Source organism: Phycodurus eques, chromosome 4 (genome assembly GCF_024500275.1).
Source record: "Phycodurus eques isolate BA_2022a chromosome 4, UOR_Pequ_1.1, whole genome shotgun sequence".
NCBI lineage: Eukaryota > Metazoa > Chordata > Actinopteri > Syngnathiformes > Syngnathidae > Phycodurus > Phycodurus eques.
Window position 1 is genome coordinate 25,930,122 of NC_084528.1, and position 25,020 is coordinate 25,955,141.

At 41.2% G+C, this 25,020-nt stretch overlaps 2 protein-coding genes across 2 annotated transcripts; one reads left to right on the forward strand and one right to left on the reverse strand.

Moving 5' to 3' along the window:
* The first annotated feature begins 617 nt into the window (after window positions 1-617).
* Window positions 618-18,345, forward strand: bag6 (BCL2 associated athanogene 6). Its single transcript, XM_061674832.1, has 25 exons — window positions 618-731; window positions 1,956-2,043; window positions 2,118-2,235; window positions 3,281-3,489; window positions 3,573-3,644; window positions 4,060-4,182; window positions 5,223-5,428; window positions 5,518-5,650; window positions 6,107-6,307; window positions 6,418-6,649; window positions 6,859-6,906; window positions 8,313-8,656; window positions 8,726-8,798; window positions 9,994-10,319; window positions 11,557-11,827; window positions 12,902-13,071; window positions 13,290-13,343; window positions 13,433-13,541; window positions 14,016-14,140; window positions 14,255-14,389; window positions 15,618-15,674; window positions 15,797-16,006; window positions 17,172-17,279; window positions 17,364-17,510; window positions 17,770-18,345. The coding sequence occupies exons 2-25, from the start codon at window positions 1,963-1,965 to the stop codon at window positions 17,863-17,865; spliced, it is 3,648 nt and encodes a 1,215-aa protein (XP_061530816.1). The 5' UTR covers window positions 618-731; window positions 1,956-1,962; the 3' UTR covers window positions 17,866-18,345.
* Window positions 18,346-19,679: 1,334 nt separating this feature from the next.
* On the reverse strand, window positions 19,680-24,436 carry LOC133402144 (tetraspanin-13-like). Its single transcript, XM_061675752.1, has 6 exons — window positions 24,277-24,436; window positions 22,773-22,940; window positions 21,699-21,779; window positions 21,510-21,623; window positions 21,050-21,169; window positions 19,680-20,589 (listed from the first exon to the last, which is right to left on the reverse strand). Exons 1-6 carry the CDS (start codon window positions 24,337-24,339, stop codon window positions 20,515-20,517), a joined length of 621 nt encoding a protein of 206 aa, XP_061531736.1. The 5' UTR covers window positions 24,340-24,436; the 3' UTR covers window positions 19,680-20,514.
* Window positions 24,437-25,020: the final 584 nt, after the last annotated feature.

A 25,020-nucleotide genomic window follows, 5' to 3' on the forward strand; every position in this document is an offset into this window, starting at 1 on the left:
GTGTAAGAAAGGTCGATAGGCTGACGCAACTGTGACACACTTCCACCCTTTAACGCCTTGAAGCGACTTTTTGTTCTTTACGAACAAAACAGTCATATTGATGTTTATATATCAATTGTCAGAATATATATATTTCTTGTATTCGGGTTATATATTCCATCCATCCATCCATTTTCAACACAGCTTATCCTGGTTAGGGTCGCGGGGTGCTGGAGCCAATCCCAGCTGATTTCGGGCGAAAGGCCGACTACACCCTGAACTGGTCGCCAGTCAGTCGCAGGGCACATATAGACACGGAGAACCATCCGCACTTACATTCACACCGTCACTGAGTGGGAACTGATCCCACACTGCCCGCACCAAAGTCAGGCGAGTGCACCACTACACTATCAGTGACTCTGTTTGTATATTAACATTTCAATAACGGTTCTGACAAAAACAATTGGATTTTTTTAAAATAACACGTACAATTTGTAAAGTATGAAACTGTATCTATGACAAGCGTACAGCAAATGTTATTATTTAAACAAAACAAAAAAAAAAGGCAAAATTATACAATCGCGTGGAAATTCTCATTAGTTTCCTGTCTCGGTGTTACGTCACTTCCTCATACCCCGGCAAGTGCTACCTAGCTCGAGACGCTAGCTGGAAAGCGTTTGGAATTTGATGATAAGAAAAAGAAGTAGAAGCAGCAGAAACAGATAAGTGAAACGCGCAGAGTCACCATTAAGGTAATTTTTCATTTTCTTTGTACGTCACAGTCATCGCGGTCTTAACGTGTATCTTAATATTAAAATAAACATCCTAAGTTGCTGCTTAACGTTAGCTCGGGGCTCGCGCCTGTTAGCTTCGATCTCCGTTAGCTATACGCCGAGGCGGCGGCTGGTGTTATACTCCTACAACGTGTGTCTTTCAGGCCACGTTTGAGTAATAGTGTTGGTTTTACAGCCTAGAGTATCCTGCTCGGCTAGCTAGATACATCTAGAACGTCAACTTAGTACAGATCTTTGATAACGGCGATGATGCAAGTGGCAGCTGTTTTAATAGCGCTTTCTGTTTACTTATTTTTTTAATGTAGTTTTAGTTAGTTTAGTTTTTGGTTTCGTCAAGTGAATTTTCCCTTATGCATGAATAATGTATTTATCTACTATCGAAAATGATTGACGTAACGAATCATAACGAGCTCGTCCCAGTTGTTGTAGAGGAATGTAAAATGACAACCTTAGCTCAGGCAAGATTTGCCTGCGCATAATTTATAGTGTGTGGTCCTGAGCTTTAAAAATACTTTTACAAAATGTGACAACTTCGCAGTCATGCCATGAACAGTAAATAAAGACAAAGGATGAGAAGGCTTTTGACAATACAACCAGGAAACCTGTTGCTATTTTTTAATGATAAAAATACCTAAAGTAATTATTATACAATTACTTCATTATATGAATGTAGACATATTGGCTATTTCAGAAAATATCTTTTTTTCCCCTCAATAGTACATTTAATTATATTCATTTATACATGTGCTGCCTGCTGTGGCATTTTAATTTCTTGTTTTAATCTCTAATTTTAATCGATCAATTTGTCTGTCCGTCTAGCTATTTATAAATTATTCTGCAGGGTTGGACCTCTCTGTGACACCATAAATTCATTAGGCAGCCATTACATACTGTACTTTTTTTGGTCCTGTTCGGCTGTTATGTCAAGTAGAAAGGAGGATCTGTATCCGTTTTATGCCAGAACAGTTTTACTGTGTCCGAGTGGATTTTTTTTTTAAATGCCGCCGTGGTTTCTTAGTATTATAATGGATATTTATTGAGAATTAAAGTCGATCAGTCAAACAGAAGAAGGTTTCTAGAGGGGAGTTAGAAAAGAAGACATACTGTACTTCTAAACTGTTACTACGTGAATGTCGAATATGAACCTGCCGATATGTTTGTTAACCTATTTGTTTGTTCCAGGAACACCATGGAGGAACAAAGTGCAGACATAGAAGTGACTGTGAAAACATTAGACTCTCAAAGCAGAACTTACACTGTCGGTGCTCAGGTAATTGAAGAAGTAACTGAAAGATGGATTTTCAGTTCATGAATGGCTTGATCAGATTTTTTTTCCTCCTATAGTTGACTGTGAAAGAGTTCAAGGAGCACATTGCGTCTTCTGTGGGCATCCCCATTGACAAACAGAGGCTGATCTACCAGGGCAGAGTCTTGCAGGATGAAAGGACCTTGGCAGACTACAGTGAGTAATCCTCTCCACACATTGTATGTCACTTCACTGAGCACAATTGAAAAACAAAACACAAAATGTAACTCTATCCAATACAGGGGTGAGTCTTCACCGGTCTCACGATTTGATTTAATGTCACGCTACGGCGCATATTTCTTATATTAAGCTACTTGGTTGTACAGTATATCCTCTTCATCCTTAAACCTTAAAATAAAGGTAAAATAAACTAAGTAAATAATATGGGCCTAGCCTACTTGCAATGTGAACATGGTTAAGTAAAATACAGCATGCTAATAGTACAGTAAATAAAAGGTATAAAATCAAAACGAGCACCAGGCACAGTGCTCTTTCTGAAAATCCAAAAGCAATGTTAATTAAACCAGCTTAAAAAAAAGAAAAGAAAAAGGCATCTAGGGCTGCAACGATTCATCAAACAACTTGAATAGTTCGTTTACAAAAACCTTCAAAGCAAAATCTCTGCCTCGAAGCTTGGCATGGATCATTTTTTAAAACAGCCTTTTACTGCATTTGCGTACACCACTCTGTGAAGACATAAGTTGGGGCCATGGCGGTGAGCCAGGAGGAAAGAGTCCGTAAAAGACAGAGACTGTCCAAACTTTGGGATCCTTTCATGCTTAAAAAAGAAGATAAAGTGCAATGTGTACTCCAATAGGAAATCTTAAGATTGCTAACACAAGATAATGTATCGATGTTGGCTAATTTAATATAGCCTAAAACATATTGCCTCGCTGGTTGGAACGTATTGTAATACCCATGGAAGTAGACAAAAATAATACCTGCATCTCACACACACATTTTGTATTGGTATTTTTGTTTAATAAGGAAAACTCGCTTTTTTTCCGGATTATGCTGATAATCAATGGGATAATCGCAAGAATGATAAATTCTAAAAATATTCGACAGCTGCAGCCCTCGTCAATACAGTATAATCCATTATGGTCTGGCTCTGCATCGAAACCGAAGCCTTCATAACGGCACGGCAGTGTATCAATTAATTTTAGCAAGCCTCCTCCGCAACGTTTCCTGTGTGATGCAGATGTAGGCGGCAAGGTGATTCACCTGGTGGAGCGCGCGCCCCCTCCACCCTCCCAGCCCGGCTCGGGGTCGGGCGGCACCTCTGCCGACGGCTCGTCGTCGGCCCAGGATGGGGCCCAGCCGCCTCCGCATGATCGCAATGCCAACAGCTACGTCATGCTGGGCACCTTCAACCTCCCCGTCAACATCATGGACCCCCAACAAATACAGGTACACGCTGCAGACGTTTTCAGTTCTCCTGTTTCTTTTCTTCCAAGTTTTCGGCGTCGACATTTGTTTTCTACCACGTTTAGATGTCGGTTCAGCAGATGGTGTCCGGCATGGGGGACAATGCGAGGAACGCCAGAGTGACGACCAGCACTGGGGTAAATCACAAGTCACAATGCTGGAATAACGTCTAAGGCCCAACTGTTCTTCCAAAAAGAGGCTTCAAACTGTTTATTGCCACTCCAAGTTGAAGTCAAACTAAACATAAAACAAAGAGAATTACATTGTGTACTTAAAACAACCACATTGCCTTAAGTCTACTTCGCTTAATGCTAACAAACAATGCAAAACACAATGAAGAGCTAACAAATAACATTTATATGCTGGTGTTATAATGGTCTAAACGACGGATGGCTGAACACAAACTGTTCATCTACACACGTAGACTGAAAAGATAGTAATATTCACAGTCATATATTTAACTTCTGCAAAAGAATGACTGATGTTCCTGCCATACTGAGCCACAGTAGTTGTGAAACTTTTTAATGTCCTCGCCCACCTTTTCCCTTTCAGAGCAATGGATCGGTGAACGTGCACATCGACATGGATCAGCCGGTGCAAAGCGAACCTCGGCTGAGGCTGGTGCTCGCTGAGAACATGCTGAGGGACATCAATGATCTTATCGAAAGGATGGAGGTGAGACCCCCGGTCCACCTCGCTTCTTCGGTCCCTTACTCCCTCTTTCGTGCAAGTTTATAATAGCTTTGGATTCTTCATTAGTTTTAGTTCTGATTTCGTTTTGGCTGTTTTGGGTTTCCATTTCAGTTATTTTGCGTTTGTTTGTTTTTTGATATGAGGCATTTGTCAGGTGCAATATTTAAGTTAACTACCAGCAGTTTCCAAAGCAGAATTCCTCATACTGCCAGCAGTTTTAGAACATTTTGACTGATCTTTCAAGACCCACAGAATATTGTGTTCTGTGACAACATAAAGACCGACCCTACCAAAAGAAAGAGTACACTCTCTTCTTTCACTAGAAAGTTTTTTTTCCTCTATATTTCTGTTCTTTAGTAATCAGCATTAGAACCCGGATTGGTTTCACCAAAACCACCAGTTTCTGATCAAAAAGCAGAGAAAATGAGATTTACATGAGAAGAAACATGTTATTTTATTTGTAGATATACAACTAAGAAACACACCGTGATCGATGCTGACTCTTTGCGCAGCTTGAGTTGAAAGTCAGCAGGTTTTTTTACATGGCATTCTTCATTCACTACATCCATCCATCCATCCATCCATTTTCTGAGCCGCTTCTCCTCATTAGCGTCGCGGGTGTGCTGGAGCCTATCCCAGCTATCATCGGGCAGGAGGCGGGGTACACCCCGAACTGGTTGCCAGCCAATCGCAGGGCACATACAAACAAACAACCATTCGCACTCACATTCACACCTACGGGCAATTTTAGAGTCTCCAATTCATGCATGTTTTTGGAATGTGGGAGGAAACCGGAGTGCCCGGAGAAAACCCACGCAGGCATGGGGAGAACGTGCAAACTCCACACAGGCGGGGCTGGAGATTGACACCTACCCGTTAGAAAAACGTACTTGACGCATATATTCTTCGGTGGCCACATTAAACTGTTGGATTCCAGTTGATGAATTTCAACATCCACATCAGTGAATGTGTGAAGAGCCAACATTCAATTTGGTCAATATCTGCATTTGTGTATCTTTCAGGGTCGGACGGCCGACCCATCTGTCCATGCCCAAAGAGAGACTCCGTCCGCCGTCGTCCCACCACCTCCCTCATCCTCGTCCACCACCTCCACACCGTCCCCCTCTGCTCAGCCCATGGACACATCCCCTCCTCCTGTCACACCACCACCTCCGCCCACCACCTCTTCGGCACCGTCAGAGGGACCGACGCCTCAACCTGGACCCAAGTGAGACTCCCATACGCTCATGTTGTTGCTCATAATTGGCTCATTATGTTGTGCTAGAAGTAAATCTGTCATTATTTTGCTTTCGCTAGTCATCCCAGCCCGGCCGAGCTGGCAGAGATGTTGTCAGAATTACGGCGGGTGGAGGAGAGGCTGCAGCCCTTTGTCCAGAGAGCTCACACCATCCTGGAGACGGCCACCTCCGCAGAATACAACAACAACACGGTAGGATTTGAACACACGCACCTGTAAGTCATACTACTCTATATGATTGAGCATGAGTGACTTCCACCAGGGTCCTTTCTTGTCAGAAAAACAGAATGAGAAAATGTTTCCACTGATGATGTCTGTTTTTACAAGGATTTAGTCGTTAGTCGCTTTTTTTTTCTTTTTTTTTTTTTTTTATAAAAAAGCTGCTAGAGCGGTCAGAAAAGTGGCTAAATATAGTTAACAAAGCGCTGAGCTGGCAACACTGTTTTTGTTAACTACCTCCTATCGATTTGCAGCAAAGTTGTTAGTGAAGGCAGTGCACATCAGTGGGGATGTGCTTTGAAGTACAGAAGCCACTAAAAAAAAAAAAAACTGTTTCATTCATCAAAACAAATATTCAAACATGAAGAAAATCATCATTAAATGGCGTAATTGCCCAGCCCGAGCCCAATGTCTTCTCTACGTCCACAGGAAAGAGAGGACGACCAGCAGACGCTGGTCCTCACGTGGGAGTGTCTCCGTCTCCTGGGAAATGCCCTGGTGGCCTTGAGCGACCTGCGGCTGAACCTCCTGAGCCCTGTGCCGCGCCACCTCCACGTGGTGCGGCCCATTTCCCACTATACCGTTCCCGTCACGATGCCCGGCACCGTGCACCACCACACCCCCATTCAAGTAAGCCAATGCGATTGTTGCCATTTCAGAGCAAGCGGTGGTGGGAAGTAACCAAGTGCAAATTTGCGGTATTGATTCCGAGTGACTCAAGACCGAGTCTCCCCCCGCAGATGAACCTGGGTGCCACCATGTCTGCCACGGCCAACGGCACCGAGGGACAAGCCCCGCCCGCTGGCCAGTCGGAGCAGGCAGGTCTGGGACAGACCTCTTCTCCACAGACGTCCCCGTCCAATCAGCAGGCTGGACAGGGACAGGGACAGGGACAGGGCCAGGCTGGCCCTCGCGTCATCAGGATCAGCCACCAGGCAGGCCCGGTGGTCATGATGCAGATGAACACGGACGGTGTGTTGTCCCCTACCTGCCACTGATTGAATGTTTCTTACATGTCACAGCTGACAATGCAGCATTTGCATGGTTAAATCCTTTTTTCCTTCCAGTCCCCCACATGATCAACTTAGTGGTAATGTCAATGCTTGTGTTTCTTGTACTAAAATGAACATTTAGTGACATTTATGTGTGTGTGGGTTGGTTGTGTGTGGGTGTGTGTGTAGGCACAGGCCCGAACCCTGCGGCTGGTCATCAGATGCCAGGACAGCCAGGTAAAAATATATTTCCTCAGCCCAAGCCCCCTTTTCACACTGGCTAATCAAAGCTGGCTTTTTCCCGGCTCACTGTAAGGTACCAATGCGAGATGAGGTTCTTGAAGTCAAATCACAAATTTGCAGGTTTGTGATTTGTAGTATCTGGCGTCACAGAGGAACTAATTATTTTTTTATTACCGTATTTTCGCGACCATAGGGCACACCGTATTAAAAGGCTCATTCTCAGGGTCTATTTTGTAGTTAACACATACATAAGGCGCACCCACCGTATTATTGGGCGCAGGCATGGTAAAACATACAGCTCGCTTAAAACATACACTAGCATGCATGCACGCTAAAACATATGCTAGCATGCATGCTAGCATATGTTTTTAAAAAGGCAGCGTGAGCAAAACTGAGTTCGGTTGTACTTTATTGAAGTATTTAACAATGTACTCATGTTATTTTTTGATCAATCCTCATCCACAAATCCATCAAAGTACTCATCTTCAGTATCCGAAATGAACAGCTGGGCAAGTTCTCCATCAAACATGCCGGGTTCCCTCTCGTCATTGTCGAAGTCAGTCTCGTTGCCGGGGCGTAAGCGTGTCTCTTCGTAGGTGCCATTTTCGGGGCTCCTTAGCCAAACAGATGTTGTTTTGTACAATGCACATACCGGCGCTATATACCTACTGGGGGCGTGCCTTTAGCGTCCTCTTTCACGCGCACCCTTCCCCCTTTAATGTCCGCATGCTGACCTCAGTACACGTCCGCCTTTCCTCTATATAAGCAGCGTGTCGGCAGGAATTGCTCCCAGTCAGTCAAGCGGAGCGCTCATCAAAGTCACACAACAACATTTACAGATTTTGGTACTCTGTGCACACATAAGGCGCACCGCATTATAAGGCGCTCCCGTCCATTTGGAGAAAATGTAAGACTTTTAGTGCGCCTTATGGTCGTGAAAATACGGTAATTGTATTTAATTACTTTTGTTAATTGATTTGTTTTAAATAAAAGATGCACATACATTTAACATTTTTTATTATATTGTTGGTTGCATAATTCTATCTAATTTAACCGTGGCATTTCAATTGATTTCAATGGGGAAAATTGGTTTGATTTATAAGTGACATGAGTTAGGAACTTGGTCACAGAATGAATTTAACTCATAAGTCAAGGTACCACTGTTAATTGTGTGTATTTAATAAATAATAATTTTCAGACCAATTGATCAGATCATTTCTCGTGACACACCTGATGCTCTTTCACGACGCAGTAGTTGGCAAATCCCTGCCATGCCCACAGGACGGTGATTTGGTAAAAAGGTGGAAAAAGCTGACTTAAATGGCCAGTGTGGGAAGGGGCTTCAGTTTTGACATGCGTGACAAATAACTGGTTTCACTCAGGTTTTTGCCTCCCCTTAGGTGGTCTTCCCCCGGACTTCATGCGTAATCTCATGCAACAGATCACCCAGTACGCCACGGCTGTGGCGACCAGCGCCGCCACCACAGGCCAACCGATCCCGCCGCAGCCCACTCCTCCCGGTTACGGCTCCACGGCCAACTCCTCGGCCACCACCACGGGTCCCAACACCCCGACCACCACGCCCACCGCGCCGCCGCCGCCCCCTCACGCTGGCCCCCATCCTCAGGCCAGAGTAGTGTTCACCCGGCCGCCCTTTGCTCCCAACATCCCTCTTCCGGGGTTTGGCAGCCGAGGGACTACCATCAACCTGAGAGCAGCCATGCCGGGGCAGCAGTCGGGACAGGTGCGAAGAATTATTTGGCAAGCTCACTAATTATCACTATCACTAATTATTTAATTGTCTTGTTTATAGACGTTCAACGCTGCTGCTGTCAACCAGATGATTAGCGCGGTTGTTGGTCAGCTTCTGATGCCAGGACAAATGGGCAAGTTTCTACACCCGATTGAATAATTTTAAAGGACATGCATTAGGCCTTTTTTTTATTTTGTTTTACAATTTAAAACAGTTCCTAGGTGTCTTGATAACATGTATGGGACATGCTTTTGTCAAGATACCTCATAGATGAAGAATTATAGCAAACCTTTTGTCAAATTAAGTTAATCTGTAAAGGTTATAGTGCGTTTCTGGTTCACCTCTAAATTTCACCCAAAAACCCAATACAGTGGTGCCTTGACACATGGGTGGCCTGATTTACGGGTTTTTCAAGATTCGAGTTGTCGTTCTGCCAATTATTTATTTTGGGTGGGTTGACTTGGAAGCAAAAAGTTGCAATATGAGCGCTGTATGGTGGGAGTGACCTCAACTCAACTAGCTTCACAACAAGTAGCAGTTTGGCAGCTAGTGAACAATTCTTCTTTATTGCCACCCCTAGTTAAAGTTTACTATCAAACTAGCTTTAAAAGAGAGAATTTGTTTTGTATTTAAAACAGCCACATCGCTTTGCCTTAGGAAAGCTAACAAGTGCTAACAAACATTGCAAAAAGCCATAGAAGGGCTAATGAATAGCATCAGTGTCATGGTGTTGTAACCCTTTGAGCAGTGAATATTTGAAAACCAATGGTGGAGCAACACGCGTAGACAAATAGTATAACAATACTCGGGGGGGGGGGGGGAGGGGGCAAATATTTTTCATCCTCTGTGACGAACGACTAATATTATTGCAGCTTACTGAGGAGCTAAGACCGCCTCCTTACAATTTAGATGCGTACATCTGAATTATCCTGCCCCGAGGTGGCCAGTACGCACACATCAGAAGGAGCAGCAAAGTGTTCATTAAATTGAAGCAAAAATGTGGCAAAACTGTTTAATTCGTTACATTGTATTTAATTATGTAATTACTGTATGTTTTTGGTACATACACCATTACAGAGTGCTTTTTATCTTATAAAATGTTTTTGTATTTAATTTTTTTATGTTAGAATGGATAAATGGCATTTCTATCTATTTCTTTGGGAAAAGATAATTTAAGATACAAGTGTTTTGAGTTACTAGCGTGCTCAGGGAACAAATTAAACTCGTATCTTAAGGCACCACTGCATCCCGAATGTTTTGGGAATCGTGTATCTGCCCTTTAAAGTGAAAGATTGCTGTCTGCCATAAAAATGTTCTCTTTTCCCCAGCTGGTCAGGCGGCTAACACCTCTTCGTCCTCCACTTCGACCTCCACGTCCTCCTCCGCATCCTCTTCCACCTCCTCCCAAACGTCATCCACCACCTCATCCTCCTCCTTCTCCGTCTCGAACGGCGACGCCAACAATGCCAGCCCGCCGAGTCAGCCCGAGGGCAACGGCGGCGAGCAGGCCCCGCCGCCCGAGATACAGCCGGACCTCGGCCAGATGCTCAGCTCCCTGCTCGGCGCCAGCGGCCAGGCGGGGGCGCCCTCCATCACGGTCACCACCTCCACCATTCCCAACCTCATGCAGGGAGTGGCCGACTTGATGCAGCAGGTCAGTGGTTTTTTTTTCTTGGCAATCGCACCATGTTGTTTGTGGTTCAATTAAATAGTATAGTTGTTTGCCAATAAGTATGTTGCATTATGTTTGTTGAAGCGAGTTGTCCAGTTCCATCTAGGTTAGCTGCCTCACTACAAATACTTATCTTAGATTTTAGATTTTTCTGATGCCTTTTAATTTTACTCTCTATTTTGAAACAAATGTATAGTCCTTTCTTTGTCAAAATATGCTTGCTACTTTTTTTTCAACCCCCGTGGATGACAACGCAACGTGAAAATTACGTAATAGAGAGGGCTTTTTTCTTGATTGGTTGACATCTTGGTGTCTAATAAGGCATCAAAAATGTGCAACAGCAATGTGGAGAAATGTGAATAAAAACAAATTGGTCAAACACAAGAATGATTCATGGCGAATGCATTGTCTTGTGCCAACCTAAAAATCGCCAGTTTCTGACATCCCAAAAATCTGTCTATTCTGTAATTTTCCAGTTCTTATTTTTAGCTAATTTAGCATGTTGTAATTATACTTATGTACTGAAGTATATTTCAGAGGCTGTACTTTTTCACTTTTACTTAAAGTCCTTTTAAAGCTAAAATAAATGTTTTATAAATTTGACACTACAGACGCCAAGTGTATTAAATAAAACTTCAAAATTTTGAAAATCAAGCCATTCTACCATATATTTTAGAAAAATGGATGCTGGTTAATCTAGCATCTTTCGTATGCCGAAACATAACGCATAATTACATGTTTGAGCCGCAAAATATATACGCTTGAAGTGTCCCACTGGGTCATTGCAGGGCTTTTCCACGCCGTGATAATGAGGCATTCTAATGCGGCCATGGCTGCCATTGGCCCTGTCCACATGGTGGCTGTCATGTTGGGCAAATACAGTGTATATATAAATACATACCCCTCTCTTCCACCTTCTCTGTGATGTACGCACTCACGGCATACAACGAGGCGCTCTTTAAGCTATTCAGTACTAAATAGTTTGCTGTCTTTGCATGCTTTCAGCAACATATATTCAGAAACAAATCTCATAACTAACTTTACAGGATCCTTAAGTACTAGAGTGAGATCAGTGCTTCTGCTTTGTGACTTTTTTTTTTTTTAAAACACATATATCTACTTTTACTTAAGTAGAGAGCATATGTACTTTTTCCACTTCCGTCAGTGAGCAGCTGGCTTTAAGAGTCCTTTTGGTGCCCCATTCCACTCTCATTTCCAGGCCTCGCAGCCCATCTTCTCCCAGCCGGCTCCACCTCCGCCCCCCGCTGGCACCACCGGCGCTCCCAACGCAGGCTCCAATCAGACGTCGAACCCTGCGGCGGCGCCTGACGCCCTCAACCCGGAACCCTTCATCGGCATCGTCCGCGGCGTCCTGACCAGTATGATGGGTTCCCTGGGCCAGGCGCAGAACGACACTGAGAGCATTGCACAATTCATGCAGAGGCTCTCGCAGAGCACCAACATCTTCATCAGTCCCGAGGAGCCATCTGGTAGGTGACACAATTGAGTGTATTTGAGACATATGCCCCCCCCCCCGCACTATTTAAGACAGTTTCCGGGTGTCTTGATAAAAGGTGTCCCAACATTTAAATACACAGAGGCTAAATAGTTACAGCACACTTACCATTCACTTGTCACACTGGTTTTGGGAGCGGCAGTTCTGTTGCATAGAAATGCAGATTACGCCTTTCGTTCCCATGATAAGGTTCAATACAAATTTTAATAAATTAAAGAATTACATATACAGTACATTTAGCACTTTTACTTAATTGTATTAAATAATTATCTAATTGTAATTTAGATATGTGGATGGATAATTATGAATAATATTTAAAATGTGTTTAAACTAATAATAATAGTAACTAATAACATTTTAACTTAAAATAAGGCTCAATGATTATTATTAAAATATAATATAACATCCATATTTTAGCATGTATTTGATAAAATAATTGGTTAATTCAATGTAACTAAAATCTAAATAAAACAAATGCATTGTATTTTTTCTCAAAATACATTATTTTACAGTAATTTGTTTTGCCTCATCTATAAATGACCTGGCCCATCCAGTATGTATGTTTTTTGTATTATTTTGATTATGAAATAGTTCTTTTTTTAAATAGAAAATATACAAATATCTAATCATTTAAAACTGAAAGATTCTAACTTTAAATGACACTCACTAATTAGTACCATAATAAAATAAAACATGCACATATTAGCATTTATTTCATGAAATAAATGGCTAATTTATTTTCACTACATTAATTATAACTGTTAAAACATGAGTGAATTATTTTATTGCTCAAAATAAAAAAAACTTTACTGACACTTGTTTTTGTTTTTTTACCTCATCTAAAAATGACCTGGCCTATCCGTCTGTTCAAATGTTTATAATAATACAATTTCAAAATGATTATTATTTCATTCATAAAATAATTACATTGAAATGCATTTTAGTGATTTATTTCATTTTTTACATTTGAAATGACCTTGCCCATCTTTCCCATCCCTGGCGAAGCAGATCCATTTAACATCCCTCGGTCTGTGTCTGTTGTGCTCAGGGTTCTTCGGCGAGCTGCTGATGCTGGTTTGCCAGACCTTCACCATGTCTGATCTGGTCATGCTGCTTCACGGCCATCACCAGCCGCTGGGGCGCATCCAGCCCCAGCTGGCCCAGTTCTTCCGCCAGAACTACCTCAACGGCCGGGAGCCCACCGATGCAAACATCGCCGTCAGTATCACTCCTTCTCAGCTCAAATTCCTTTTCAGTCATTTATTTTTAATAGAACATTTACACACACATTACGGGGCAATCATTCAAGCACTGCACAGTATGGGAGAAGAGGGAATTACGGAACAAATTAACCAACAGAAGAAGACAAAACAATAGATGAGAAGTCACCTTTTTAGTTCATGAATGAAGTAACAAAAATGAGTTATCCTTCCCAGGCCGCTGCTGAAACCATCGTGCGAGACCTGGAAGAAGACATCACTGAGAGCTTTGTGAGTTGAAGTTTTGTGTTTTTTGCGTGAGGCGTTCCTTGTCATGCAGTCTTGCGCTCACGTGTCTTGTTTTTGACGGCCGTACACAGAGGGAATCCTCGGTCACTGTGCTGGAGGGCGTGGACGTGACCCAGACCAACATGTCCTTCTTCAGACAGCAGTTGACGCACATCGCCACGCACATCCTACGCTGTACAGGTGCACTTCATTTGTGTAGCTGTTGTTAGCTGGTACTTATTGTTCATTTAACTCTTAGCGGCTATCACGTGTACACGTTTGTAAGTAGATAAATGTAATGTGTGACATATAAGATTTAGCATTTATATGGTCTGAATTTGTGTAAAAAAATTCATAGTCTTAAAAAGCATCTGGTAGTTTTGGGTCATTTTTGTTTAATAAGCTTGAGTTGCAATGTGACAGGAGAGTTATGTTGTCAGACTTGCATCAAGATGTTTATTTCTAAATGTGATGTAAGGCTTTTTACTTTATTTTACGTTTTGTGAAATATAGGGAAGGGTGATTCAGTCCAAGAATTACAATAGCAAAGAGTCCTGATTTTATTTTTTTTGGGGAGCAATTCAAATTTTTCCCCCAAGATTGGTTAATTAAAATGTGTGTATTAAATTCTAATGTATTTTTGTCTGTGTCTCTGTCTGTCTGTCTGTCTCCCAGATGATTCTTTCGGGCCTCGTCTGCTTCAGTTGTGCAACCAGGCTCTATTTGAGTGTCTGGCTCTCAACCTGCACTGCCTGAGAGGAGACCAACGCGCTCTGACCACCGTCATCAACCACCGCATCGTACGTCAACCAAACGCCGCTTCTTCCACTTGACTATTTTCTCTTTTCTAGCCATCTTCAATCTGGTGGTATTTTGGGTTTCGCGTTTGTCTTTGTGTGTGCGTGTACTTCCAGCGGAGGATGTCGAGCGACATCAGCCCCAGCCTGCTCAACTGGATGACCAGCATGATGACCATGAGGCTGCAGTTCATCCTGGAGAACCTCCCCATCACGCAGGAGCAAATCCAGAATTACATTGTTTACACGCAGGTAAATGCCACCACTGCTTCGGGGAATTTTAACCTCATTTCCTGTGTTTCGATTCTGTCGATAGCCCCTTTCACTCTGCCCTTTAACTATCCCCTCAACCAATCATGAGAACTCATTAAGAAAGCAAATAATCCGTTTTAAGGAGCATTGATGCCTTTTCCAAAGATACCAGCGCAACCTTTTGGTAGACCATGTTTTTTTTAGTTTTATAGCACTTTCTTTTTACTGTAAAACTCAAAGAAAGGTGTACTGCTGTGTCGGTGGCAGTAGACTGAGCCCTCTGAAGAAAGAAAAATGTGATAAATTTTTGTGATTACCCCCCCCCCAGAGCAATGACAAAAATACAGTGAAACTATTATACTTTAAACTATTTCTTAAAAAAAAACGAAAAATGCTGCTTTCTCATTATTATACATTTTTAACCATTTAGTGACATCGGAATCATTAGAGCCCTTTAAAGTGAGATAGCAGATTAGCTGGATCCTTTCCCAGATGACTTTGAGCGACACGAGATGTACACCCTCCCCAACCAATCGCAGGGCATTTTTTTGCAGTAAATGGAAAAATAATTTGCGGATTAATTAAGTCCATTTTGTTTTCCATATCGCTTATCCTCACTTGGGTCGCGGGTATGCTGGAGCCTATCCCAGCTGATTCTGGGCGAAACGCGGTGTACACCCTGAACTGGTCACCAGCCAATCACAGGGCATATAGAAATATAGAAACATAGAAAAACTTTCACTCTCACATTCACATCTACGGGCGATTTAGTCTTCAATTAACCTACCATGCATGTTTTTGGGATGTGGGAGGAAACCGAAGTGCCTGGAGAAAACCCACCCAGGCACGGAGAACATGCAAACTCCACACAGGCGGGGTCAGGTTTGAACCCGGATCCTCAGAACTGTGAGGCTGATGTGCTAACCAGTCGTGCACCGTGCCACCACTAATTAAGTGAAACCGGATAATTTGATGATGACCTCACAGCACAATGTTTGGGAATCACTGCATTCAAGAGTGTGGTATTGTCATTTTGTGCTTAAACTATATGGTGGATTTACACCTTTCTCTGCAGTTTTTGGAACGTAACCCCAGCGATTACACTATTGGGTGCCTTGTTAATCCACAGGTCACATGCTGTATGTCGAGGAAGCTCGTCCCATTAGATCCTGTTACGTTGGCCATCTTAAATGCTCATAAATAATGTATCACATTTTTCTTTCTTCAGAGGGCTCAGTCTACTGCCACCGACACACAGGACCCAGAACGGACACAAAGCACAACGGTAAACCGCCTGTGTCCTTCTCCTTTCGAATGCATTACCTGCGTGTGATATTTAAACTTGTGCTTGACTTTGCCTTGCTTTGCTGCCCTGTTTCCTACTCCCCCTCTTCGCGCCCCCCAAAGATGAGCGACACCCTCTCGCCGGCCGCCGCCACCACTGCCGAGGAGGCCATGTCCGTGTCGTCGTCGCGGGAGATCGGCGCGCCGCCCGCTGACCTGGGCGCCGCGGGGGGGGCGGCGCCATTGGGTGGCGACAAGGCGGCGGTGGGGGCAGAGGGCACCAGCGAGGACTCTGCTAGAGAATCTGAAACCTGGGCGGCCACCGTTCCCCCTGTGAGAGCTTTTTCTGTAATTGGAAGGAGATTAGTTGGTTTCGGATTTTGGAAATGAGTGGACATTTTGTCAATGATTGGTTTGAATGGAAATAGTTATAGCCCTAGGGTGTGCAAACCTTTGTGCTCAAGGCTGAGGCCACATTTGATTTTTAAATTGGATAGATGGGCCACATCATTCATAGATGAAGTTTTTTTAAAAAGGTTGTTTATTTTTGAAGTTTTTATTTTATTACTTCGAATGTAATGGCGATTATAACAATGATTTAATGACATTTTTAGAAAATCCACAATCTTACCCAATATATTTGCATTTTGCTACTTGCAAATGCACCTATTTGCAAAAGTTTGTTTTTTGTGGGAACCCATCCTCTGTTCTTCACTGAAAAACATACCCATTCGCTATTTACGTGCTCAGGCCAAAGCCATGTCTAATGTTGTGGTGCCTTGGTTTTTGTGATTAATCTGTTCCATAAAGTCTGTATAAAACCAAACCATACAAAAAAAACACAATAATAGTTCCCATAGGAATTAATGTAAATCCGGTGTGTCCATCCCAGACACCCACAAATATTAACAAAATACATTGTATAGAGAATATCTATAGTTTAATAGAGAAAACAATGTGAACTCATAACAGATGACTAATAAAATTGATAAATGAACAGTAAACAACGCTATTTATCGAACATAATATTGACATTCAAGTATGGTCCCCATGACCATGTTATAGTCTGTTAGCATCCTTTATTGGTTTAAAAGAGAAAAATGGTCGAAAACCAAAAACGGGGGCTGATATGAAAACTGAGGTTCCACTTTATAAAAGAATTGCTTTGGTGGCATCTTGTGGTATTTTGCTTTCAAGGAACTATTTTGATGTGAAGGGAAAAGCCTCATTTATACAAGCCATAGCCCTGTCTAATACAAAAGAATGCTTTGCCGCCATCTTGTAGCATATTTAGGCAGTCATAAACCTTTTCTCGCATGGATCTTCTCTGTGTACTCTGGCTTGATTCCACATACGAAAACTTGTATGTTATCCTCAGAAAACGGACGGCTGCATAATTAACATCAACGTAGTTGAAGTCCAATAAAGATCCCTGCTTTTACCAGATGCATCCATTTCCTTGTTAGATGCTGATTTTGCTTCTGGTCTGTTTTTGCAGGAGTGGGTGCCCATCATCCGGTGTGACATGATGACTCAGAGGAAGATGAAAGCGCAACCACCGCTTTCCGACGCGTACTTGCACGGCATGCCGGCCAAACGCAGGAAGGTGAGCGACGTCGCTTTTGTAGTGAATTAGCGCGTTGTCAATTAACCTCCCTCGTCACTGCATTGCGTGCTTATTTTCTCTCAGACGGGACTGGGCGGCGGGAGCCTGGTGTCGCTCTCGGACGCCGTGAGCCAGGCGGCCAGGACGGCAGGAGCGAAGCCCATCACGTCCGGTGAGCGTTTGCAGGAAGAGCTGGACGCACCCGAGCTGAGGGAAGCTTACTCGGAGCAAGTAAATGCAACGCTCACTACAATTTAGCTAAAACGTCTGAAACTATCACTTTCATGAGTTAACGATGAACTGCAATATAGCGGCGGTTCACTTGTCATACACTGTATAAAAACCCTATTTAGTGATTAGGGAGTAGGGAATGATGAATGATCGACTGCGTTCAGAGTCATTCGCTCATTCCCTACTCCCTCATCGCTAGACGGGGAACTTTTCGGAAACTATCTAGGACCACTACATACCAATTTGTCTTTCTGCTCAGGTGAAAGCAGACATCAAAAAGCGAGTGCAGGATGACGGCGACTTCAGCGCTCAGCAGTTCCCAGACACACACAGAGCCTTCTTGTCAGACTCATAGTACGCTTGTCGTCGTGGTCCTCGCCGACCCCCCATTCCCTCCACCTCCTTCTCTTCTCCACTTAGTCCAGTGCTAACGACAGGATGCTAATAGTGCCTATTTATTATTGTTCTGCTCCCAATTGTTCTCAAAATTCTGATTTGATTTGACTGAGGCCGCTTTAGTCGCTTTTGTTTATTTTTGTGTGTCCCCGCACTCCCTTTTTGTTGATGAGCCATTTTTGACTTGAGCCGTCTTCCTCTCAGCCGTCGCTCGAGACTCGTTTCGTACACAAATGTACAGTAAAACCTTGATTTTAAACAACCAAATTGTCAAGCTATTTTACAGCGTAGACAAAAAAATATGAATTGCTTGTTTCAAATGTTGCATTTTGCCACCAGAAGGCGCCACAGTATTCCAGTTTTGCGCTCTCCAATGCTTGTCAACTTTCATGGGACGAACATCATGTTTTTCGTACATGATTGTACAGTAATGCTTAATAAAAACATTGATTTTAAAACAAAAAAGCATTGCAGTTCTTGTCACACATTGGTTTCAAGTATATATCTTTTTTTTTTTTTTTACATCTAGTTTCCAACTGCAAACCAAGATGCTGGTTTTGTGAATGTTATGGCTACATTGGAAAGAAAAACGAATGACACTACAAGATTTAAGTTACATATTTTTTATACTAGTCTTAATTATTTTAAAAATATATTTTTGAGGTTATTTTTTTGCAAAAGTTATTTTTCAGGTTAAAATCCTAAAAGGGAATTTGTAGATTTTCCAGATATAAATTGTATTATCAGAAAAGAATCGTGGATTGAAAATGTTTTAATTTTCAAAAATATATATATATATTTTTTGAAAATTAAAGTATTACAAAAAAGTACATTTTCAAGAGAGTGGAAATACTTTTGATATAGAGTATTTTATGTACTTTTTAGATTGGTCGTATTATTAATACAGAAGTCTGATTTTTTTTTTTTAGTCATTTATTTTTAAGATTAAGTCCTAATTTTAGGGGGAAAAAAATCGAGACTAAAAATTTTATTTGAGATTAATATGAGAAGCAAAACCCCGCCTGTGTAGAGTTGGCATGTTCTCCCTGGGGTAGGTTAATTAACGACTCTAAATTGTCGTAGGTGTGAATGGTTGTTTGTTTCTCTGTGCCCTGCGATTGGCTGGCAACCGGTTCAGGGTGTACCCCGCCTCATGCCCGATGATGGCTGAGATAGTCTCCAGCACGCCCACGACCCGAGTGAGGAGAAGCGGCTCAGAAAATGGATGAATGGAAATATACAATTTATTTTCTTGAAAGATTACGACTTTAATCTCAAAATTATTTTCAGCATGGCCCTACTATGTATTTGTTTCCAAATTTACAATGTGTTGCTCTGATAGCATTTTTGGGAACCTAATGGCATTAGTCTGTTATCAAGCCAATATTCTTCTCCCCTTTCTCATATAGGATTTGATACACTTGCTGGTTTTATTACACAGTTGACTTTTGAAAGTGCAAAACAGGTCAAACCACCTGCTCAACTTCCTGCTTGTCATCCTGTTGAGTCAGGTGAGCAGATGGGTTGGAACAACAGATGACTCACATGCACGCGCGCGCGCACAGTCATCTTCAGCACTTTTACACGTAGTGTAACATTCCTATTGTTTGACGCTATTTCAATTCCATTGAAGTTTAAAACCAAATGATTTAAATTTGAACTCAATCTCTTCCCGAGTGACAGCCAAAGCGTTGGTTATCGCCCGTCTGGCTTTAAAATACTATTTGTATAAGGTGTGTGTAAAAAAAAAAAAAAAAAAAAGACGACTCCTCATGCGAGGCAAGGCAAGTTTATTGCTGAAGTCGTTTGGAAGAACAAAAACGAAATATAGATTCAAACATGTTATCTTTATTCTAATCCACAAAATATTGAAAACCAAACTAAAAACAAATTGAAGCCATCTTGTATGTAATTTGTCAGCATGCTAACCAGCTAGCATAGTCACTAGACATTTACAATGAATTTTCTGCCACAGCGTATGATACTAAGGGAGTGGCAGTGTTGTTGTTGTTAGCCATTTAAGATGTGCACTTTAAAACAATGTGGCACAGCATCTTTGAAACTGATTTCAAAGGGCAATTGACACCTTTAGCTTAGACTGCTAACAGGAGGTAGCAGCTTGTCTTGCTTTAGCGAGAAACTATCAATGTAGCAGCCTTAAAGCTAACTCGTCAACACTGTGTTGTTTGCTTAGTCACCTGAAGGAAAAAAAATGCATGGGCGGATTTTATTTACATTGAAGCCTACATGCAAAGCTAGGCTAAGCAGCTTTTTTTGTGGTGGTTTGGAGCATTGAAGCAACAACCAACTTATTAAAATATTTAACAGTGTAAAAATATTTCCTGTTGGTCTTAAAGGCGTAGTCACCCCAAAAATCCAACATTTGGGGCATTTCAAGGCTAGGCCACTGTTTCCGGCGTTTCTGAGTATTGATGAGCTCATAAACGTGTGAAAAAAAATATTATACATGCTTTCAAATCAGATTGATTAGCATTTAATAGCCATTTAGACTGTAGCATCTTTTAAGCAAATCTCTATTACACAGGCAGGAAAAAAATATGATTAGAGCAGTGCGATGTGTTGTTCTCTTTAGAAAAAAATAAATAAATCATAGAAAGGCTCCAGGATTGGATCGGGGGTCTTTCATGTTTCTGTAGTGACGGGCCAGCCAAACACCAAGAATCTGCCATGGAAAGCAAAAATCAATAAGAAAATAAAAATAAACAAAGTAGTATATTTCAGAATTTGACAAATTAAGTGAAAAGATGCACTAAGCAATGTAGTTTGATCCATCATGCTAAAAGTAATTCTCCTTTCCCAAATTTGTATTTTTTCAAAAAAATTGTCTAACCTTCAACAAAAAAACACATTTTGCCAAAAGTGGTACTAATCAGGTTTATGACGCATTTAATCATTTTCACTATCAATTCTAAACCTTAAATTGTACTTGAGAAATCTTCAATTTTAGTGAAACATGCCTCTAATCTTCTACAAAAACAAATTCCAATCATATTTGTATTTTCCAATGTGTTTCTTTTTTTTTTTGGGGGGGGGGGGGGTAATTGTTTTTACTGTATAATAACAGTAATAGTAACAAAGTCAAGAGCAAACAAATAAAAAAATAGTAAACCACTCATATTGACCTCGGTAAAGCTGAAGAATAGTCCGATACCACCCACAAAGCGCAGCACTTCCCCAGCATACTTCTCGATTATTTCGGCACATGTGGCACACGACAATGGCGGCTTCTTGTTAAAACAGCTCTAAAAAAGAGAGAAAAAAGGTGGGGGGTCAAAAAAGTACTATAATAAGAACAGAAGACAAAGGCAATGGAGCTACAAACTCATTCATTGCATTTTTAGTGTTACAAATGTACACACAACTTCAGCCAATGCCTGTGTTTTACAATTATTTCCATTTTGATTAGGTTCCACTGTAACTGTTTAACAGAATGTGCAGTATTGAAAGCTTTTATGGACTCATGAATAATCCCGGTCATTTTCTTTTGGTGAAAATTAATCGGAAATCCCGGCAAGTTTTGGCGCCCAACCCCAAAAAGGGATGGCTTTTGTACTCCCGGGGGTTCCGGATTGGTTCCCTTACGGCGGCGCAGGATCGGTTGTAGTCCACGTGGGAGAAGCCACAACAGTCCAGCGTCTTCTCCACGTCCGTCTGCATCGATTTGGACTTGTTCCAGCCCACCTCCAGGAGATGATTCTGTGAGGACATCAGGTAGTTTGTCAAGTCCATCAGAATGTGCAGCGAGGGAACTTAGTGGAGCGAAGGCCTTACCCGCTGGTCTTCATTGAGGGCCAGACAGGCACACGACACGGACAGTTGCACCATGAACACCAGGAACAGGATGATCATGTACTGCCATGTTAAAGAAACGGCGTAGACTGACAGAAGTAACAAAGTACAAATGCTTGGTTACCGAGAGTGCAATGTTCAGCTATCGCTACTGGGTATACAGTGGTGCCTTGAGACATGAGCGACCCGACTTCTAGGTTTTGAGAGACGAGCTGTCATTTAGCCAATTGTTTTCTTTGACTTGCTAGCAATACTTTGAGATACGAGCGCTGTACGTTGGCAGTAATATCGACTCAACTCACTAAACAAACATACAGCTTAGCCTTATGACAGTCCGTTAAGCCTAACGATAAACAATGCAAAACGCCATAGACAGGCTAACAAAAAGCAGGTAGTGGGAAATGGGCATTTTTGCCTCTCCCAAAGTCACATATCGTCAGCCTAATAGCATACTTAAGTAAATTTTTGACGTTTTCAGAAAATATGTAAAACACCGATTTAACAAACAAGAGTCCAGTTGCGTCGATTCAACGTTGGCAGCATTATGTTTTTATTGATATTGTGACAGTAAATTAAAAACGTCTTGGCCAATTATGCCAGTGGGCTAACGATATTCTCTTCCACCCCCCGTTATTCACTGAAGAAGTTGCCTGTTGGCCCTTTATGATCTCTGGCCTAAGCAAATACAAAAGCATTGCTTTGGCAACATCTTGGTGCAAAGGATCTATGTTGGCATGACGGGAGCAGCTTCATTTCGACAGGCCGTAACCCTGTCAAATGGAAAAGTATTTCTTTGGCCCCACCTTCTGGCATGTTGGTCCCAAGGAACGATGTTGAAGTAAGGGAAGAGCTTCATTTGGACAAGCCAATAAGCCATTTTATTGAAAGGTGACTCTTTGCCACCATCTTGTGGCATCTATAGGCAATTAGAAATCTTTGTATTTGTTATGTCGCTGAGTTGAATCAGTACTGTACTTCAAGTTTTTTTTTTTTAAACTGAAGCATTTGTACTCAAGTACAAAGCGTACTTCTTTGCGGCAAAATGCAGAAGGATACGAAGAAGAGCAGCACCTGGTGGTGGTGCAAGGCGCCGCACAGCCCCACAAAGGCCACCAGCAGCAGAAAGATGCCCACGCAGATGACACCCGCCACCACCCGGATGCTGGACACCAGGCCGAACCATTTGCCCCACGCCGCTACGCCCACCAGCAGCAGGCTCACCAACTGAGGTAGCAACAACAACAACACATGATGTCATCGTTACACTTTTGTCACAATCATTAGAAATGTCACCCTTTTGGGGGGGGGGCTGTAGTAAAAATTATCTTGATTTAAAAGGTTTATTATAGTACTTGTAGTTGAGCTCAGCCGTTTCTACTTTTCTATTTGGACCCAATATTAAATTAGATTTTGTCCAATATACATTTTTGCTCTCTGACATAAAATTGTGTAACAAATAAATGACAGCTATAATTGTTCAACATAATTTATTATATTTATAAATTTACAAAATATTTAACAGAACAGAATTTTCCTATTTATAATTACCTTTTTTTCCCAGAACAAACCCATTTTACTGTATATTTTCATTTTTAAACAAAATATTAATTTCCCAAGCGAGGTTACAAACAAATCTTAAGGAATTTAAACAAATGCATGAAGAGCATGATGGGTCAAATTTGCTCAAAAGGAGGACAACAACTCTAATGATCATTGTTGTTGATCAATTGATATCAATGACAACGTTTTAATGATTATTTAAATTCTTAAACGGTGTTATAATACTTTATTATAAGCATATTTCCAAATATTTCTGAGTTTGTTTAAATATTACAAATATTTGTTCAATATTTACTTACCCGGTAAATACGTATTTTAGCTAAAAAAAATAAAAACTAACATCACAATTAGTTTTTATTTCTTAATATATCTTGTTAGGCCAATAACATAATCGCTTAAGTCATTTATGGTCACGATACAAATACATTTATTTATTTTTTTCTCCCCTGAGTAGGTTGAATTGAGACTACTGGACTTCCTGTTTGTTAAATTTGTTTTGTTGTTGTTTCCCAAAAACGTCCAAACGTGACTTAGGCATTTATGTTATTAAGCTAACAATTTATGAATGTTAAAAAAAAATGGCTTCATTTATTTGACATTTTAAAAAAAGGAAAAAAAGTATAATTAAAACACATTTTGCTCTTTCTTTGGGGGAAATTCATCTTAAACCTATTTAAATCGGAAATTCGTCACGATTTAAAAGTGCATATGGGAAAATATTTGATTTTCGAAAATGTGGATTACTACAGGAAGGCAGTTAAGAGTATTTAGATGTGGTTCAATGCCATAGTGCGTCAACACCAGACAATCAATTAAAACGTTAAATTAAGTAAGAACGGTTGCTCGTGATACCATATTTTACATTCCACCTTCAACTAAAAACGGAGCAAATATGAATACGTGTACAAAAGTGACATTCTAAACTTCGACGTAAGCGAAATACAAGTCAATAAAAATGAAGATCATACATCATGGCGCATTAAAAACGTACAGTACTTACCACGTAAAGTATATTGAGTGCGCAAAGGGAGTTTTTAGTGCAAACAAATCCTCCGCAAACCATCTCCGCCACTCGACAACTTCAGACGAATTTTGTTGTCTCGTCTTCACGCTTCACCTGTACCTGAACCTTCTGTTGTTGTTTTTTTTAATTCCTGTAATCGTGTTCAGGTGTTTGCCATGTCACGTTTACACACATCCGCTTTGACGTCGACGCATAATCTTTTTTTTTAATCATTATTACTATTTTTAAATAGACTCTTAAGGAGATGAACTCGTTTTGTCATGGTTTTAATGAATTTTCATCAATAATAAAATCATTTGAAAGCGTTTGGCTTTTTATGACGTCACTCGCCGGTTAGACAATTGAACTTTTGCGAGATGGCGACATCTGGTGGTTAAAATACATAACTGGCCGTTCAGGACGTGGTTGGCTCTTTAAAAATGTTGAAAATATACACGTTTAACATATTTATTAAATAAATGTAAGTATTTTCGTAGTTTTTGATCATATATATATATGACTCGAACATATTTACATTTTTATAGGATCTGAGGAACATTGTACAAAGCTTAATAATAATAATACTAAAACAGTAACTACAAGAAAACTAATAAATATATGTCCAAAAGGGTCAATAAAGTCTATGGTTATAACTGAGAATGATAGCAGAATTCAAGATAAAATAAAAAAATAAAATAAAAGCAAGAGAGCTGAAGTGCGATTTGCAAAACAGATGAGTTC